Raw genomic sequence first — 18304 nt, forward strand, 5'->3', positions numbered from 1 at the left:
ATCGCTAGAAAAAGTGAGAGGATCAAAAGTCAGACGTGCACGTGCACCCTTTTCCCTTAGCTTATTTTTTGCCACAATAATAATCTAACCAATGATAGACTTTGTAAACAGAGATCTTGACCAATAAAATGATTGCTAAGCCAATTAATTAAGAGCATTTGAAGTTACAAGCTACATTGAAACTTTGTCCTCCACTGAGCCACGGGATAGGAAAAGAGCTCGGCAATATTTGCGTTAATGTTGGCCACAAACTTGTTCCCGTGACACAAAGACCCCGTGAATGTGTTGAAAAAATATCATACTCCTGATTGGTTATATATTGGCTAATAATCTATGAACATAAGACAATGTTGCTTAAGGTGATGGGATGCAATTGCTACTCATTAAATTATTTAGTGTGGATATCAGATCTTTGTTTCTTTGTTAGTTATGGCGAACACTTCTTGTCCCATTGAACTGGAGCCTAGGACACTGAATCAAGTGCAGCTCACTCAAGCAAGGGTATATAACTTCTACCTCCACTATCATTTCCCAATTATTTAGCTTGTTTGCTTTTGGAGGCTAAATTTCCTAATATTTACCCATGATTGTTGATAATCTGTGTTCTTTCTTGCAGGAAGTAGCTGCAAAGGTAGTTCAAAAGTTGGAACCGTGTGAAGCATCAGCACTGTTTATTGAGGTATGATTTCAAATCAAACCTAGGATATTTTGTATTGAGTGTCGACGATACATAATACATGAATACTCTTGAATTCTAAACACATCATTAACACTCACAAATCTTCTTTATCTTTTTTTTTTTTTTATCGCATCATATACTTGTTATTTTTAAATTTTCTCTTATATCTCTTATTTACTAGGATGAACACAAGTCATTTTTGTTTTGTCTAATTTGCATAGGAGAATTTTATAATGGACCAACCGGTGAACCCTGGCTGTTGGATTTTGCTAAGAATTAGATCAATAACAAGAAATGAGGAAAGGTTACTTGTTATATAGCAAGATGAGTTTCTCATACCAACAAGTGAGATGATTTGTGAAATATATATAAGGACATATCATATGAGAGAAAGATATTTTATTTGAGAGTGAGAAGATTAAATCTACATCGTATAATTAAATATAGACGGTCAAGATTTAATCTTAAAAAATATGTGAGTTTTTTAAAAAATTATGTGATTTTTTAAGTAATCAAATCACATTAAATCTTAATTCTTCATGTATAATTATATGGTTTAAATTTAATCATCTCACTCTCTAAAATATTTCCTCTCATAAAATATGTCTTATGTATATAGATGGATAAACATATGTGAAGGAAAGTAAATAAAATAAATAAAGTAAGTGAAAAATTTTACAAAAGAAATGTGACAAAATAAATGTTGTATATTGAAACAGAACTTGAAAATTAGAAACCAACATAAAATATAAATGGGGTAAGAATATAATTGAAAATACATTAGCAATATTTTTTTACACTAACAATTGTGATATAATTAAAAATTATTAAATTTTATAATAATTATTTTAAAAGTTAGGTGTAAAGTAATATTTAATTGGTTGACAAATTAAAACTACTTACACTGAAATGTATCAACATTAACCTCACAGAAAAATAGATTTAGACTCGGACAATTTTGCAGAACAAGACAGTTTCTTAAAAAAAAAAACACGAGCCAGAGCTACACAAACTTGATCAATTTTACTTAAGAAGATGAAATTGCAGTTTTAAGGGAAATAGAAAAAAAAAATACTTACTATAACCGGTTTATTGCACCACAAAAGCCCCTATGTGGTTATCTTATTAATGAAACCAATGATTATTGTTTGTTAATGAAGGGGCTGATGCATCCAATACAGGAGGTGATGCATATGGATGAAAATGGAAGCCTAGCTGAGAAGCTTGTTGATTGCATGAAGAAGGCTGAGTCCATCCCTGATGACAAAGCTTGCCATTGCCAATGCTCGTGCGCTGCTGAAAACCCATTTAAAGAACCACTTTCTGCACCGTTTTGATTAATGCTTTATTACTTTACATACGGGTGGTGTCAATGCAAATATTGCTAATAAAGTGCAGGTTTCATACGTTGTTCCTTTTATTATTTTAATTGGGTTATGGGCATGATTTCAAGCTCACACTAACAACTCTAGGACTAGGACTCATTGGAATCAACTCCATTATTATGCAAATATACTAAAGCAGCATTTCCAAAATACAACGACGTGAAAATTTTCCAGAAAACATGAGATTTTTCGGATATTTAGATCATCTCTTGGTACCACATACGTTCAATAAGGAGCACTTATATCCTGCATCTCCCAGTATGAATCCTACACCTCCTAAAAAGCTTCAATGGTCAAAAATATCCTCAGCCCTAATAACTCCTCTTTTTCTTCCCTGTGTCGCCCAAGCACGATCAGAAGACGATCAACAAGGATAACGTACACTCCCAACTCTCATCGCACCAGAAGAAGATCTTGAAGGTTGACAACCACAACGGCGTTGCCATCGCCGGCCGCGTCCTCTCCCGCTACATACAATCTTCGAATACCTCCTCTCCACAATATTGAACGCCAAGTTGTCGTCTTCTTGCGGGTCTTGCTGAGTTCAAGCTTGAATCAGGGAAGAGGGTCCTGCCACCATTTTGGAATGGCTATTTTGGAATAAGATATATTGCAAAATAGACATTTCATATGAAAAATTATATTTCAGAACAACTAGAAATAAAAAAAAAAAATACATTTCATCATAATAGTTATTCTAAAAAATGTATCCTATTGGAATAACTAATTCAAAATGTAATTTATTCTAGAAGAACCGTTTTTTTAGAATATAATTTTTTCGTATTTTGAGATAATTATTTCATAAATATATTTTAGTCTGGAATAACTGTGTTGAAATAGAAGTGTCCGATAAAGAGGTATTTTTCTCCGTTAGAATCTTTAATCTTTTTGGCTGTTTTGGGTGCTTTGTTTTGTTTCAATGTTGAACAAAAAACATAATTGAAAAATCTTATTTGTTTAACATTGCTTCTAGTGTCACGGAGGATTAATTAAAAATTAAAAATTAAAAATAAAGAAAATTTAATTTAACTTTGCCCAATATTAACCGAGGATTTAATTTAATTTAATTTAATTTAAATATTTGCCCAATATTTGCACAGGTAATTATATATACTTACATTTTAATTTAAATTTTCGTTTATATTTTTAAATTTGAATCAGATTAAAAATTACTTGTGCAATATTAGGATACTTGCTAGCTTAACATTAATTTAATTCTTTAAAATCTATTCCAGTGAAGAACATTACACTTAAATATATTTTTAGACTATTTAAAACTTAGTAACTTACTAAGAAACCAATGGAATAAAACATTTTTTTCAATGACAAAAAAAATATTTTTCTTGAAATAATTTCAGGTGTAGATAAAAATTAATTTTTTCATATACTTAGTTGATAAGTTTCATCATTTAATCATAAAAAAGTGAATACCAAATGCAATATTATTCACAATTTTTTTAAAGAAAAATCACATGTAGCATTTATAAATATACCTAAAAAAACATATTTTTTGTGTGTAAAGATTCTTACATTATTAACTAATTAGAAACCACTCTTATTGCATTTATATTTATACCTAAAAAACATTTTTTTATGTAAAGATTCTTACACTATTAACTAATTAGGAACTACTCTAAATGTGACCTTTAAAGTAACTATTAAATAGTTTAATAGTTTTATCTTCTAAAAAAATTAATATTTTTATCATATATGATAATATATGATTAAATGATAGTGAGCCTAAAAAAATGAAATGACAGTGTAATTGTTTTTTACACTATCAATATCATTATATTTAAATTGAATTCGTTCATTTTTTCTTTCTAATATTTCATTTTGTTGTTTTCAAAACGTTATCCTTTAGGTTAATAGGTCATTGAAATGGGCACGAAATCTTCCTGAAAAATTGCATACACGTTTCGCATTGTTTATATGTGTAGTCAATGGCTCCATGATACTGAAATGATTGTATTTTACTTTTCTCTTGCGTTTTTTCTTTTTCGAGAGTGATTGTAGCTTTGTTTACATGTAATTTCACATTAATATTTTGCTTAAAAATTTATATGATATTTAAGTGTGCATTTATTTTCTCATGACGTCAAACTTAATTCACATATTCTGCATATTTTATTAATTAATTTTAAAATTATTTTTAATGAAGCTCAAATTGAGTATGATCTTTTTTTAAGGAATTGAGTATGATCATTATGGTGAGCAAAATACTAGTTTTTAGAATATTTGATGTAATTGCATATTAGGGTTTCAACTTGAAATAATTTATTAAACTAAAACAATCTTACATTAATTTTTTTGATAGATTATGTGTATGTTTGGATACAAAGATAAAAAAAAAAAAGAAAAAGGAAAAAAAATTGACTGCTTTTGTGTAGAAAACAAAAAGTCTATATTTCTATTTAAAAACCTCTCAAAATTTCTTCTAACTTATATCCAAACAAACCTTATGAAATACTAATTTTTATTTTATTTTAATGCACTTAGAAAACGTAATACGAAACAGACACTGAGATAATAGCAAAATGGGTTTTTAGGGGGAGGTGGAACACTATGTTAATGTGTTGTGAGGATGAGAAAGAAAGTGTAAATAAAATAAGAAAGGCCTACCTACCAAGAGAAATTTAGAGTTGCTCACCGACGCAGCACCCGTGACAGAACAGAACAACATAGTTACTCATTCTGTATTTTATTCAACCATGAACCATGCAATGCTCTGGATTTTTATTATTATTAATCAATGATCTGGAATTGAATAGTTAGTTTTTTTTTCTATCGGTATATAAGTTATTTACGATAACTTTTTCCGATACAAATTATTTACGATAACTAAGCATGGGTGGTACGTCTTTCATAAATACGAGGGAGATTAAAATATTTCATAGATACGAAAGAGATTAAAATACTTACATGGTAGGGAATAGTGTAAACGAGTTCAATCCTGTTGAATATTTGAAGTTTAGGTATGGTTTATAAAAAGAATATAAACTACTTGGATTTGATTCCTTTAATTAAATGAGTGTAAGTGAGTTTGAATTTAACTTGTGATAAAATATTATATTATAAAGTTTGATTTGTTTAGCTTATTATAATTTAATTAGTCTTTTAATTTCTACATTAATGGGATACATATGTATTTTTATACCGTTATATAATTATAATTTATCTTAAATAATCAATCGGAATACATAAATTATTTTGAATTTGTAATAAAAAAAGGTATATTATGATATAAGATTATTTTCAACTTGAAACGGAATGACAATTAACTGGGGAAAAAATTAATATGATTGAGAGAAGAAATATATTTTATTAATTTCGGAAAAAATTGTGTGAAATGTACCTTAAAAAAAGGTAAAACTTTTACTCTTCGAGTTCGAACAATGATTCTAATTTGTTCTGTAAAAAACAATGATTCTAATTTATAGTATCAGAATATATATTTTTATTTTATGAGTTTTCTAAATTATTTTTTAACTTTTTTAACTGAATATTTAATAAATATTTTAATACTAATAATAATCTTCACATAGAAATATATGATTAATATGTGATTGTGAAATTAAAAAAAAATAGACTATTATATTTTCATAATCTAATATATAAAAATAATAGTAATAATTTTATATGTTTCTATAATGAATGTATAAATGGTGAAGGGTAGTAAAATTCTCGTCATCAAATTAAATAACAAAATATTCATAAGTTATAAGTTGTTAATGTCGAATTTATAAAATTTCAACAGGACTAATTTAAATAATTGATGAATAAAATATACTTTTTTTATCAAACAAAGAATTAAAAGAAAAAATAATTTTTGAAAACAAAATTTATATTCAAACAAAGAGAGGGTCAAGTTATCCCCTATTGAAATCTATATCTAGTCACTTTCTTTTGTCCATCCATAAGCTTGGCAAAGGTGTATATATACCTGCCTCATAGTAAAACAAAGCTGTAGCAACAAAAGCATATAATTAAAATGTAAAAAATGAATAAAAAAACCAATGACTAATTTAGTAGTATTAAACATAGCATATAAGTACAAATCTTAGGAAAGCTTTAATGGCAACACACACAAAATTTACCCTTCTTTGTTTCTTTCTCTCTCTTCCTCACTCACCCATTCTCCATTTAAACGTTTACCTGCACAGCCAGAAGCTCATTCATTCACACTGCCCCACCTCCCTACGCACTGTACAAACACAATCATTGAACAGTGTCAGTGTTAAAAGGCACCGTTTCCTCTGTTTTTGGGAGAGAAAAATATAAACAGAGCAAAACAGGGGAAAGCAGAGCTGAAGGTGAAAGATGGTGAATGAGCAGAGAATACAAGAGGAGGCAAAGGTGGCGGCGTTGGAGTGCAGCGGCACAATGAGTGGACCCCTCGTCGGAGCTGCCGCCTCCGCCGGGACTCGCCGACGCCGGAGGGCGGAGGCTATGCAATTGGTTCTGAGGGCGTTATGCATGGCTTCCTCTGTTGTTGCGATCTCACTCATGGTCACTGCCAAGGAATCCAGCTCTGTCTCCATTTATGGCTTTCTCTTACCTCTTCACTCCAAGTGGTCTTTCTCTGAGTCATACGAGTAAGCATGTTCCATTGTTATGTTATTATTTTTTTTTTTTTGCTCAGTGCTTTATGATCTCCTTCTCTCTGTTTCTCTCTCTCTATGTTAATTCAAGTTTTGTTTTTTGTTTTCTTACTGGGTGTGTTTCTTTATATTCTAGCTTTTCTTGTTATGCTAATTTGATGGGTTGCTCATGAAAAACGAGTTTCTGTTCTTCCTTTAGTTTTGCTTTTCTTAATAATTTTTTGCTCTGTTTTTACTCAGAAGAGAGAGAGAAAAGTGAAAAGCAACGTAAGTTGTTGTGTTTTCTAACTAACTGAAAACACCTGTTTCTTCTGAGAAGAATACTAAGGAAATAGTTTGAGAAAAGTGCGTGTTAAATTTTAAATACAGGGTATCAATTTTCATATGAAAACCTTCGCCTCATTTTCTCACAATTTATTGGTAACCATGCACGAGTTGATGAGAGTTTGCTTTTCTTATTTTATTTTATTGGTATCAATATTATTTTATCGCCAGCAATGTCTTGGGGTGTGGGTTGCGGACAAATTTGACTGTAAAAAGAGGGGCCTTGGTGGGGTTTGTTTGTCTAGTCATCATGACATTTGAATGAACAGTCACAGGCCCGTGATCGAATTTCTGTTTTTTTTTTCCTCTAAAATCTTTTTCTCCATCTTTTGCACTTTTTTTTTTGGTATTTGATTGTCCCTATGCCTCCATGTCTTTTTAGATTATGCAAATTTTTTAACTTCCCTCATAACTTTATTTAAAATTGTTCTTGCTAGAATAATGTTGGTGCAATCTTCGTTTCCTATCTTTAGCTTTTGAATTTATGATATACTTAAAAAATAATACTATTTACTAATTGTACAACTTGAAATTGAAATCATAAGCTCTTGCTTTCAACGATCTAAAACTTATTCGTTAACTTAATCTTATTTATAAAAACATGTTTGGTGATTGTTGTCAACGTGTCATTGTTGGCAGATATCTTGTTGGGGTTTCTGCTGCTGTGGCAGCTCATTCGTTGCTTCAACTACTCATCGGCATATCGAGATTTCTTAGGATGTCTTCTATGATTCCTTCCAGAAATCATGCATGGCTTATTTTTGCTGGGGATCAGGTATATTAATTTAGTTATACGTATTATGAAGGTTCTGTACTTAATACTCATTTGGTCCCTAAGCTGTTATATGTTCTATGAATAACAAATCCATTTACAAATTACAATGGTGGAAAAGCCAGCAGAAATTACCACTAAGGGTGTAGACAACATGCAAATTTTTTTAAGAAGCAAAAGTCAATTATTATGGGAAATAGGGTCTAAACTGTAAACAATTGTAGACTTTTGAGTTGTTGAGAATTGAGATAATCTAAACTGCAGTCCAATGCATTAGCTGGAATATATAGTTGTTACTTCTATATTAGACTAAACTTAAATGGATTGCATCTTTTATGTTACCTTTCTGAAGCATTTATAACTTGCGATCGTTTTACTCTTAATATAGTAGGACTTAAGAATTAATCATGCGCGATTACTCGTTTATAATATAGTGCTACTTTATAAGGGTTATATTATTATTATTATTATTATTATGATTAAATTGCAGGCATTTGCTTATGCATTGATGAGTGCTGGATCTGCTGCATCTGGGGTGACCAATCTGAATCGCACAGGAATTAGACACACAGCTCTGCCTGATTTTTGCAAGCCTTTGCACAATTTTTGTGACCATGTTGCCATCTCAATAGCCTTCACTTTCACTAGCTGTTTTTTGCTGGCTACATCTGCTGTTCAGGATGTAATATGGCTCTCCCAGCACTGAAATGCCTCATATTACACGTAAAATGTAACAAAACATCTGAAACTATAATCTCCATACAATGATCCCTATCCTTTTAGACCTTGTAGTCAGTGTTCATGTTTTCAGCTCTCTTACATCTTGGTTGCAAGATGTTACTTCTGATACGTTATGATGGCAGCGTAAACTCTTGATCGGTGACTTGTGGTGAAGGCTAGTGATCTGTGAATGAATTATATGGCAATACGATTGCTATAAGCAATCTTATACTTTTTAAGTTTTAACTATGTTATACTTTCTCAAGAAACTATAAACTACAAAGTATACTTTAGACCCATCTATTGCAATTTGGATATTGTTATTTAAACTTTTAATATTGAGGGGGAAAAGCCCGTGTGGTAGGCATAGCCATGAACAGTACTTTTACATTCAAAATCAATTTCTCAGCTTGGTGTATTTGCATTTTATTTTTTTGGTGAGGCTCGTCCACGGGCAATTTCAGTCCTAATCAATTTCTCAACTCCTGACACGTGTTTTAACATAATGTCTCTGACTTACTTGAATATTGATTTCAACGAGTGTAATCATCATGTATTGTGAAGATAACTATTATGCTGATAATGAATTAAAAATCACTAATAATATGATTCTTAAGATAGCTATTATAAAAGTAAATACATATAGTTATTAGATAACACTACAAGATTATTTTACATTATTATTGTATAAATTATTTTTTCTAATTCAATTACATTCAATAGTTTTAAATTAATCTTCATCGAATATAGTTCTTTCCAACTTTAAAAGGAAGTATAAATTTATTCACTTAATTGCATTTTTTTTTACTAATGTTGCACATTTTACATTAATTGCGAAAATGCTTCTTTCATTGAGAAAGCCAGAAAGGTATTATTTCACACTTACTGTGAAACCGACATTACGCTTTATACTGTTAAGTTTATAGGTAAGTCTTCCCACGAATCGCCAAAATATCTAGGCTTATTTTCACACCATGACTCGTGAATATGTAATTCTACCCATTCGATGAGTTTGTACTTTGAACAATTGCATCAAGCAGGTTCATCTTCCAAGTATTTTTTTTTTCTTTCATTTTTTTATTGGGGTTTCTCTGATTTCTTTTGTTAAACATAATGATGCGAATCCAACTTTAATGAATTCTAATATGCATCGTCAAACAGTTCCATCTTGCCTTGGCCATGCAACTTGTATTTAAACTAATTACATCATCAAGCTTAATTTAGTAATGAAGTTAATATTTATTCATATTAATTTATTTAGTTTTCAAAAAATGTAGTTGGTTTTCACTTGTAAAAAAACGTTAATGTTTTTTTTAATGATTGTTTAACATTTATTATGAATGTCTTATAGCATATGACGGATTAATTTTAAAATTGCGATTGGGTATTATATAAATTTATATTAAAATATCGAGTATTGTAACATAGGATGAAGTGGGTAGGGTGTCAAATTAAATTAGAAGTCTCTTACTTAATTTCTCCAAATCCGTTTTATAAGAATTAAATTAGAAGTCTTTGTTGACCGAAAAAAGAAATTACAAGTTTTGCTTGATCATTTTTATAAAGGTCAATGCAGAATGTCTCTTACTTAATTTTCTTACAAAAATGTCTTTAATTATGAGTCATTTTTTAAATTCATTAAATAGCATATGGAATATATTATTTGTCTTGGACATCTTGAGAGTTTAATTGCGTGTGAAGAAGAGATTAAGAAAATGGAAGTTAAGAATAAGAGTACATCTCATTAATGTTTGGGGTGATTTAAAAATGAAATTAGTGTAAGCAGTAAACATAAGTTCCTTTTCCTGTTCCGTTAAATTAGTACTACTTGATTATGAGGGACCAATTTTCTTTTCGTTCTTAGGGGTCCATAGTGAAACCAATTAAAAGCACACGATTAATGAACTTAAATTCTACTCAGGCTCAGGCCCACTAAGCTTCACCTGGTCCCGTGGTACTACTTATGATTTGTGCTCCTTGTTTACCGCTGTCACATTTGTTTCAAAGATAAGATCAAAGTTAAAGCATGTCCACTTATGATTGCCGAATTTCAATTCAGAATTTGAATAACATTACTCCAATGTGAGCAATATGAACATGGCCATGATTCATGAACCCCCCAACACTTCATACACGTTATTGCCAAGTGCCAACCGTCACGTCCCCCGTAAACAACACTAGGCCATGCGTGTACTTTCCTCTACAATGGTACATTTGGTTATAACAATCAATTGTTGCATTTTAGTGTCCGAGAAATCAATTAAGAAGAACGCAAATATGGCATCCCTTTTTAGCATCCTCTGCACGGCTTCGATCGTTGTCTTCTTGGCTGTCAAATTTGCTGCGGCTAGGGAATTCAAAATGGGTGGTGATTTGGGTTGGCATGAACATGCCCCAACGTCACTGCATTTTATAATCATTGGGATGCAAGGAACAGGTTCCAAGTTGGTGACTCTTTGGTTAAGAGTAAGACTAGTTACATCACTCATTTATTTATTGTATGGGAATACAACTTTTCTTAGTCACCTTTTGCGGTATAATTTATATATCATTTTTTTTCTTTTGAACAGAAAATAAAATAAGACAAAACTTAAATACAACTTGTTAGATTTCAATTAGAATTGGAGTTTCAATCTGATAATCCACATAATAAAGATTTGCATTAAAGGTGAACATAAATTATTAAGGTAAAACTCCATATTAGAGATCAACACCAAATTAAAAAGCACAAGTTTTGTACAAAAAAAATTGCAACTAATATGTGCCATTTGTTTCAAATAGTAAGGTGATCCCATTATATAAAAACACGTTAATTGAAGTTTTTGTCTGTGCAGTTTTTGTGTACCAGAATGACTCAGTTATGAGTGTGGAGAAATGGAACTACTTTCATTGTGACTCAAATAGCCCCATTGATATATTTGATGACGGGAACAGCACAGTGATTCTTGAAGGCCCTGGGGTGTTCTACTTCATCAGTGGAACTGAAGATCATTGCCAGAACAGTGAGAAATTGATTGTAGAGGTGATGTCGCCACATTCAATTCCAAACTCTCCACCACCACAAGCACAAGGTTTCTCATCATTGGCTCCTTCACCTTCTCATAGCTCAGGGGTTTCTGTCTCCATATTGCTTGGTTCAGTCTTTATGGCTCTTTTAACCACTTTTCCAACCCTGAACTTCTCTTCTTCTGGTCACAGTGCTTAACTAGTTATTTTTTTTAATTATAAAAAAACAAAATTGCTTTTGGAGTCTGATTTGTCTAGGTGTTAGTATTAGCATTTGCACTATAATTATTTTTTACTCCATCACATTGATGATACTATATATGTTATCATTTCTAAGTTTAATTGCTTATGGATGCAGTGTTGTACTAGCTAGTAGCTAGTTTATGGGGTGCTGCATGCCCAGCAACTCAAATATTTTACCACCTCTTCTTGTGTTTCCAACTAATAGAAAAGTAAATTCTACTGATAACATAACAGAGTGCATGTTTAGGTTAAAGTTTATAAAACTTAACTTTGAAATGGTTTTTATTTTGCAAATTGAGTTTGAAACTTGATTTCAGTCAAAATATAGATGTGCAAAGTGCAAACTTAAAAACCCAAACATAACCAGAACCTTTCGGTACATGTACTTTTGTACTTTAACTGCACCATGTAGAGTGTGGACTTTCGTGAATGTTGATTATGTTTTATGCCTAAATAATTATTTCATGTGTTCTATTAATTTCCTTTTCACATATACTCTTTCAAAATTTTGGAACAGTTGGTTGAAAACTTTTCTTCATTATAATCTTTTGTATATGCAAAATTTAATTTAATATAAATGTTCACGATAGTTTATATTTTCTTATTATTGTTTTGATCGAGAATAAGACAATCAAATCATATATTATAAATCATGGTACTTGAGTCTTTAAATGTATAATACACCTGGTGTTGTACCAGGATTTTAATATAAATTTGAATATTTATTAGTGAGAATTTTTAATTATGGTGAAAAATAAAACTATATATGTAATCTATATAATTATACATAGATATTAATGATCACATATTATTTAAAATAATTATAAACATTTATTTTTTAATCTTCATCATTTATATATAGTGTAATCACATAAATAAAATTTCTTTTTATAGTCATAAATTTCATTTAATGATAAAAAATATCAAGAATGATAAAAAAATATAACTTTTTATTTGATACGTCTGATATGAATTTTGAGTTTTGACACTAATAAAATAGTATTATAATCATATCCCACTTTATGTCTTTCCCATTCGGCCCAAAATAGAAAATGGCTGAATTATGGGCTCTAACAAAACATTCGTCTTAACTATTCCAAAGGTCCAAACTCGTTGAAGACCTATTTGTTTTTGTTTTGCAGCATACGTGTGCACATTGTTTAATTATAGGTTTGATTGCTATTTTTGTCTTTTATTTTATAAGTTTAATTTGATTTTATTATTATTAAAAGGTTCGATTAAATATTTTAATTTTTAAAATTGATTGAATTAATTCCAATATTTTTTTAAAATAAAGAAGAATGTTAGTGATATTTTTTTAAACACTCTTGTTAGATTGAAATTTGTTATAAATCATCATTTTAGTGGGTCTTACTTCTTATTTAATACTTAGGCCCAGATTTGATAAATTTTTCCATAAATTTTATGAGAAGAAAATAATAAATTAAAAAAATCCATTAAGTTTAAAATAAGAAAACCTATATAAGTTTGTTTCGATATTGTATGTGGAGAAATTTTCTTATTTAAATTAACTTATTAGGTTTAATTATTTTAATAAGAAAATTTCCCCATATACAATATTTTTTTCTTATTTTAATTAAATTAAAATAAGAAAAATTATATAAGTTAGTTTTCAAAAATTGATTTTAATTTATACTGATTTTAACTAATAGGTTATTTTTTATAAGTGCTTACAAAACAATTTATACCTTAAATTAATTTTAGGGTCTTCATTATAAAGAATTCAATCAAGTGCTATGATTAGTATTTTTTTTTTGTTTTATATGATAATTTTTTTTATTTAGTGCTTAAAAATTATATTTGTTTGATTTTTAGCCTTTAAATTACTTTAAATAGCATTTTAAACAATGAAAAAAATATCTAAACTATTATAAGGACGAAAAAAACATCATTTATAAGGACTAAAAACAAAAAAATAGTTAGTTTTGTAAGGAAAAAATAAAAAAAAAATAATAAATCGTAAGAAATATTTAAGCCATTTTTAAATATCCAGTTTTGTCTTTTGTCATTGCGTTTATGTCTTTCATATAGTAATCCTCGCATTTGACATGCTTCCATTTGTTTGTTATTAATTTTTCTTTACAATAAACATTTGTGCATTATTAAAACAAAAACAGTCAATATAAATTCAATGTAGAACAATGACATCACACTAATTATAAGATCCCACCACTTAATAAAACTGCCATTACTTTCTAGATCGCAATCTATACAGAATATCTCCTTTTAAAAGGACAATTTTTAGTCTTCATGCATTATTGAAAGTGGTGGCTGCAATTATCAAGTAATATTTAAAACCAGACACGCCCACTAATCATCAATATTACAATTTGTATCTAATATATCTCAAGGAATAAGTTTGAGTTTGATGATTGAAGGGCTTTATATATGATAAGGTGTTTATTAAAACCGACCATTAATTTGTATATTTTAATTGTTGGATGATTGATATCATAACTAAAAGTTATATAGAAACTTCTGATATAAAACAAAAAATAATATGCAACATGTCCGGAATATGATTATCAAAAGGATATGTCCAACAATTCATTATTTTTTAGTGAACATACACGTTTGCAAAATTTGTTATCATTCCCACTTTTAAATGCATCGTGACTCAATAAACTTTCCTGCTTTGGTGAGCTATGATACTATTACCCCTTTTATGTTTCTTAGCTCCGTCCCTTGAATTTGAGTTTTCTCAAGTGATAGTAATTTAAATGGCAAAAGCTAGCTCAATTATTAAATAGTTTAGAGTTCCATATCTAGTTGTAACCTATTTTATCGTTTGACTGTCGTAGAAGTGTAGGATGCAATTCATACAAATCATACAGCACAATTGTGATATTTCAAACAGTGAAAACAAGTATCATCATGTGACATGATCAATAAAGCCCAAATTTATTTCGGATTTTTTTAAGGAAAACTCACAATCCAGCTTGGTAAGTCACGTTGTTATGACAATCTTTGTCTCTTTTTCTCTAGCTAGCAAGCATTAATTAGAAACTATTTATTGTCCCACCAACTTGTTAATTCGGCTATTAGTCTAGCCAGCATTTGTTTTCACCAAGCAACTATAGATGATTAATGGGTTTGAAGTAGAGGTTCTCTAAATTAAGAAATGCTAATTAGTTTTTTAGTGGATTTTGAGTCCCATTGTATTACAGTATTTTATAAAAGAAAGTGTAAGCAACACTCTTTCACATTTTATTTTTTACATTTTTTATATAATTGACTGAAATTTATTGATAATCATCAATTTTGATAAATTTCATATTTAAATTAGGATAGAAAATCATTAAATGATAATCAGATATTAAAAAATTAATAATTTTTAATAAATCAAAAGAATAACCTTTAATTTCACACTAAAAGATCAACTGGTGTTGTTGTTGTTTACTAATCATCCTACTATTCTATATAAAAAAAGTTTTCAATAAAAAATAGATTAGATTATAATTTTGATGTCTGTTTAATTTTTTATTTAAAATATAATATGTAAATATCTTTTACAAGATAATATGCTAACGAATATCAAAATTATGTGAAATTTTATATATATAATCACAAAAATAATATTAATTGGTACAACGGTTATATTTATTAATTTTATATTCTAGAAAAAATTAAGTAATATAAGTACAAAAGTTTGACAAATATAATAATAATTGATAATTTTCTTCTGGTAATCACAAATTAAGTCCCACATTGTTTGAAAAATAATGAGATTCAAAATTAATTATATTAAGACGTTTGAAATTTTGAATGAAAAAAATTGTAAATTACTATTTTAATCCTTTACATTTTTTTAATTTTAAAAGTCTTAATATTTTATGTCTTTGAAAATTTTATTTTAATTTTTTCGTCAGTTTAATCTTACTATTATTAATGTTTTAAATTTTAAGATAATTAATTTAACAGAATAACAACTAAAAAGTATCACTGTGTGTAAACGACAAAATGAGAATCACATATTCATGTTATTTATCGCTCATTGCAAGCATGCATTCTTCAGCAATCAATCACCAAATTGGTAATTTATCCACATAATGAATCCCACCACCACCCCCGCATCTTACAATCTCTCCTCCCCCACCACTAATCATGTCCTTCTCCCTCGTCGTCCCTTCCTCCACTTCACCACCATCAAATTGGTAATTTTTTTTCTTCTTTTTTTTTTCAATCCTTTCTTTCTCATTATGATCTGTTTCATTTTTCGTATACCAATAATTTTCCTTTTTTTTTTGTTTTCATGTTTGTTGGCTATGGGGTTCTGTCAAGAAAATTTGCAATCTAGGGTCCCAAAATGCAGATAAAATTGCTGGTGTTAATGGTATCGAGGTCACGGTCAATGACATGGTTATCTTTGTAATCGAGGTTCAAGTTTAGTTCGGCATTTTTGGAAATTGGCGTATGTGTGGAGTTCATTCTCATCTTGCGCATCCTTTGATGGAGCCTACGAATTTTGGTTCTGATTTTGATTTGCATTTTTTTATTAATAGCTCATTCGCATAGTGCAACCCTTTGTGTTGGAGCCTGTGAATTCTGGTTCTGGTTTTGATTTGCAATTTTGTTTTGATTTTGTTTCTTGACAACTTTGGCAGCGGATGAGAACTAGGACTCAATGGAGAGTACGAAACAGGTGTTGTTAGGGTTTGGTAAAACTCAAACTTGGGAAAGACACGGTCACAACGATTCATACAATGCTTGCAATGGGAGTTTGGAGATTATTGGTTGCTCAAGAATGCTTGCAACGAGGCATAAATCACAAGAATACGTGACGTTGATGACATAGTGATAATTTTTAATCATTATTGTATTAAATTAATTATTTTAAAATTTAAAACACTAATATTATTAAGGTTAACCTTACAAAAGGACCAAAATGATATATAATTTAGCCTTAAAAAAACAAAGACATCTTAGCCGCCTCCTTCAACCTCCACAACTTGTTGATTATGCAGCGGGAGATATGCATGCATGTAAATATATACGACTAACCAACGAATAGATTGGCCTGGCATGTCTAACATTTTTTGGCAAAACAAAGTAGGTGATGTTAAAGTTATTTACGGAGTTATTGATGGAATTAGACGAAATTAATTGAAATTACCGATTTGTCGGTCTTGGTGGAATTAGACGTAATTACACTTGTTTATTGATTCTTATATTTTGATTTTCATAGTATTAATTGCTCATATTTAATCTTAATGATTTTCAAATTAGTCCTTCATCCCAAATTTTCACCTAATAATTAAAAAAATGCAATGGAATTGAAATGTATAATTGATTTGTGCAGATTCAAAAGAAAAAAAATAAAATGTAAAATAAATAAAAACAAAGTGTATGAAATGTAACGAAAGTCATTTTTTATTCCTATGTTTTCATTTATATATATAGTATTCTTTTATGAAGTTATACAAATCAACAATATACCAAACCTTCTAGTACATCTTGTGCTTGGACTTTTGTTTTATTAATAAAATTATCTTGGCCTTTCAATATATATATATATATACACCAAATCTATAGTTACATTTCTACTATATATTGGATAAAAATATCATCCAATAATTAAAATTTAAAAATAAAACTACACATAAATAAAAGTAATGAAAAAATAAATTGTGAATTTTACTAAAACAATTTGTATTGATTAAATATTGTAAATAATTCAGTGAATAATATTAATATTAATTCTCATTATCTATCAATCTCGTTAGGTTTTTTAGGGCCTATGGCGTACTCTTCTTGTCATGTAGTAAATTTCAAAACACTATCACGACTTAATCGGAATAAGACATGTGATATTCTAACAAAAAGAAGAAAAAAAGGAATAGGACGTGTGAAAAATTCAAAACCCTGCATCGACACATTTTCCACAGTGCGTTTTTTTTCTCTCTTTTTTTAATTTCCAAAGATCTCTTTACTTTTTGGATAAATACAAACTTGATCTTTGAATTTATAAAGTGTACGTTTGAATTCTTAAAAGATGAAAAAAAAAATATATTTGAGTTTTCAAAAAGTGACATAAAGTGATTAAATTGTTACTAAAATTTGGACGAGTAATTTATGAGTGTAGAGAATAGTTGATATTTTTTTGGGCAAATTATAATTCCTGGAATCGAGTTGATCTTCTTGGTCTTCTTTCTCCATTTGCCACGAAGAAGTTGTCCTTCTCCATCCCCACCGCAAAATCCCAATCGAAGTCCAAATCCGTGAATACTCAATAGTACCTTCAACAACATTTCCAACACTCCATCACCTAATTCGACCCTTCCAAAATCACAATCCCCCCAATTCAAAGCCATTGGAAACCCTTCAACCTCTGCAACAACAATAAACCCGAACAAGGTCCCCATTCCACCATTCACCCCTTTGCTGAATTAGTGCATTCTAATTTAATTCACTATGAATTCAAGTGATAGATAGATTAGATACATATTCCCCCTCTTGACCCAATGGAAAACATGAAAAACATTTCAAGGTTAGAACAAGATCAATTCCTATCTCAAAATGATCCTCTTTTCACCAATAAGAGAAAAACAAATTT

The 18304-nt window shown here is 29.4% G+C and overlaps 3 protein-coding genes and 1 long non-coding RNA gene across 6 annotated transcripts; all 4 read left to right on the forward strand.

Annotated features, from left to right (window-relative positions):
- The first annotated feature begins 338 nt into the window (after positions 1 to 338).
- LOC114419246 lies at positions 339 to 2102 on the forward strand. Of its 2 annotated transcripts, none has more exons than XM_028384883.1 (3): positions 339 to 501; positions 617 to 679; positions 1861 to 2102. In XM_028384883.1, exons 1-3 carry the CDS (start codon positions 430 to 432, stop codon positions 2014 to 2016), a joined length of 291 nt encoding a protein of 96 aa, XP_028240684.1. In that variant the 5' UTR covers positions 339 to 429; the 3' UTR covers positions 2017 to 2102. The 2 variants fall into 2 exon arrangements, with proteins under 2 accessions (XP_028240684.1, XP_028240682.1); XM_028384881.1 differs by having other exon boundaries at positions 341 to 501; positions 1840 to 2102.
- Positions 2103 to 6136: 4034 nt separating this feature from the next.
- LOC114417994 (CASP-like protein 3A1) lies at positions 6137 to 8889 on the forward strand. Its single transcript, XM_028383102.1, has 3 exons — positions 6137 to 6659; positions 7629 to 7764; positions 8252 to 8889. The coding sequence occupies exons 1-3, from the start codon at positions 6385 to 6387 to the stop codon at positions 8465 to 8467; spliced, it is 627 nt and encodes a 208-aa protein (XP_028238903.1). The 5' UTR covers positions 6137 to 6384; the 3' UTR covers positions 8468 to 8889.
- A 1869-nt stretch (positions 8890 to 10758) lies between these two features.
- LOC114419222 (early nodulin-like protein 1) lies at positions 10759 to 11686 on the forward strand. The gene is made up of 2 exons (XM_028384864.1): positions 10759 to 10918; positions 11316 to 11686. The coding sequence occupies exons 1-2, from the start codon at positions 10759 to 10761 to the stop codon at positions 11684 to 11686; spliced, it is 531 nt and encodes a 176-aa protein (XP_028240665.1).
- Positions 11687 to 15769: 4083 nt separating this feature from the next.
- LOC114419403 lies at positions 15770 to 16919 on the forward strand. 2 transcript variants are annotated; one of them, XR_003668253.1, is made up of 3 exons: positions 15770 to 15905; positions 16033 to 16219; positions 16356 to 16919. It is a non-coding gene; the product is annotated as an uncharacterized LOC114419403 (long non-coding RNA). The 2 variants fall into 2 exon arrangements; XR_003668252.1 differs by lacking the exon at positions 15770 to 15905 and having other exon boundaries at positions 15916 to 16219.
- Positions 16920 to 18304: the final 1385 nt, after the last annotated feature.

This window comes from Glycine soja, chromosome 7 (assembly GCF_004193775.1).
Source record: "Glycine soja cultivar W05 chromosome 7, ASM419377v2, whole genome shotgun sequence".
Taxonomy (NCBI): domain Eukaryota; kingdom Viridiplantae; phylum Streptophyta; class Magnoliopsida; order Fabales; family Fabaceae; genus Glycine; species Glycine soja.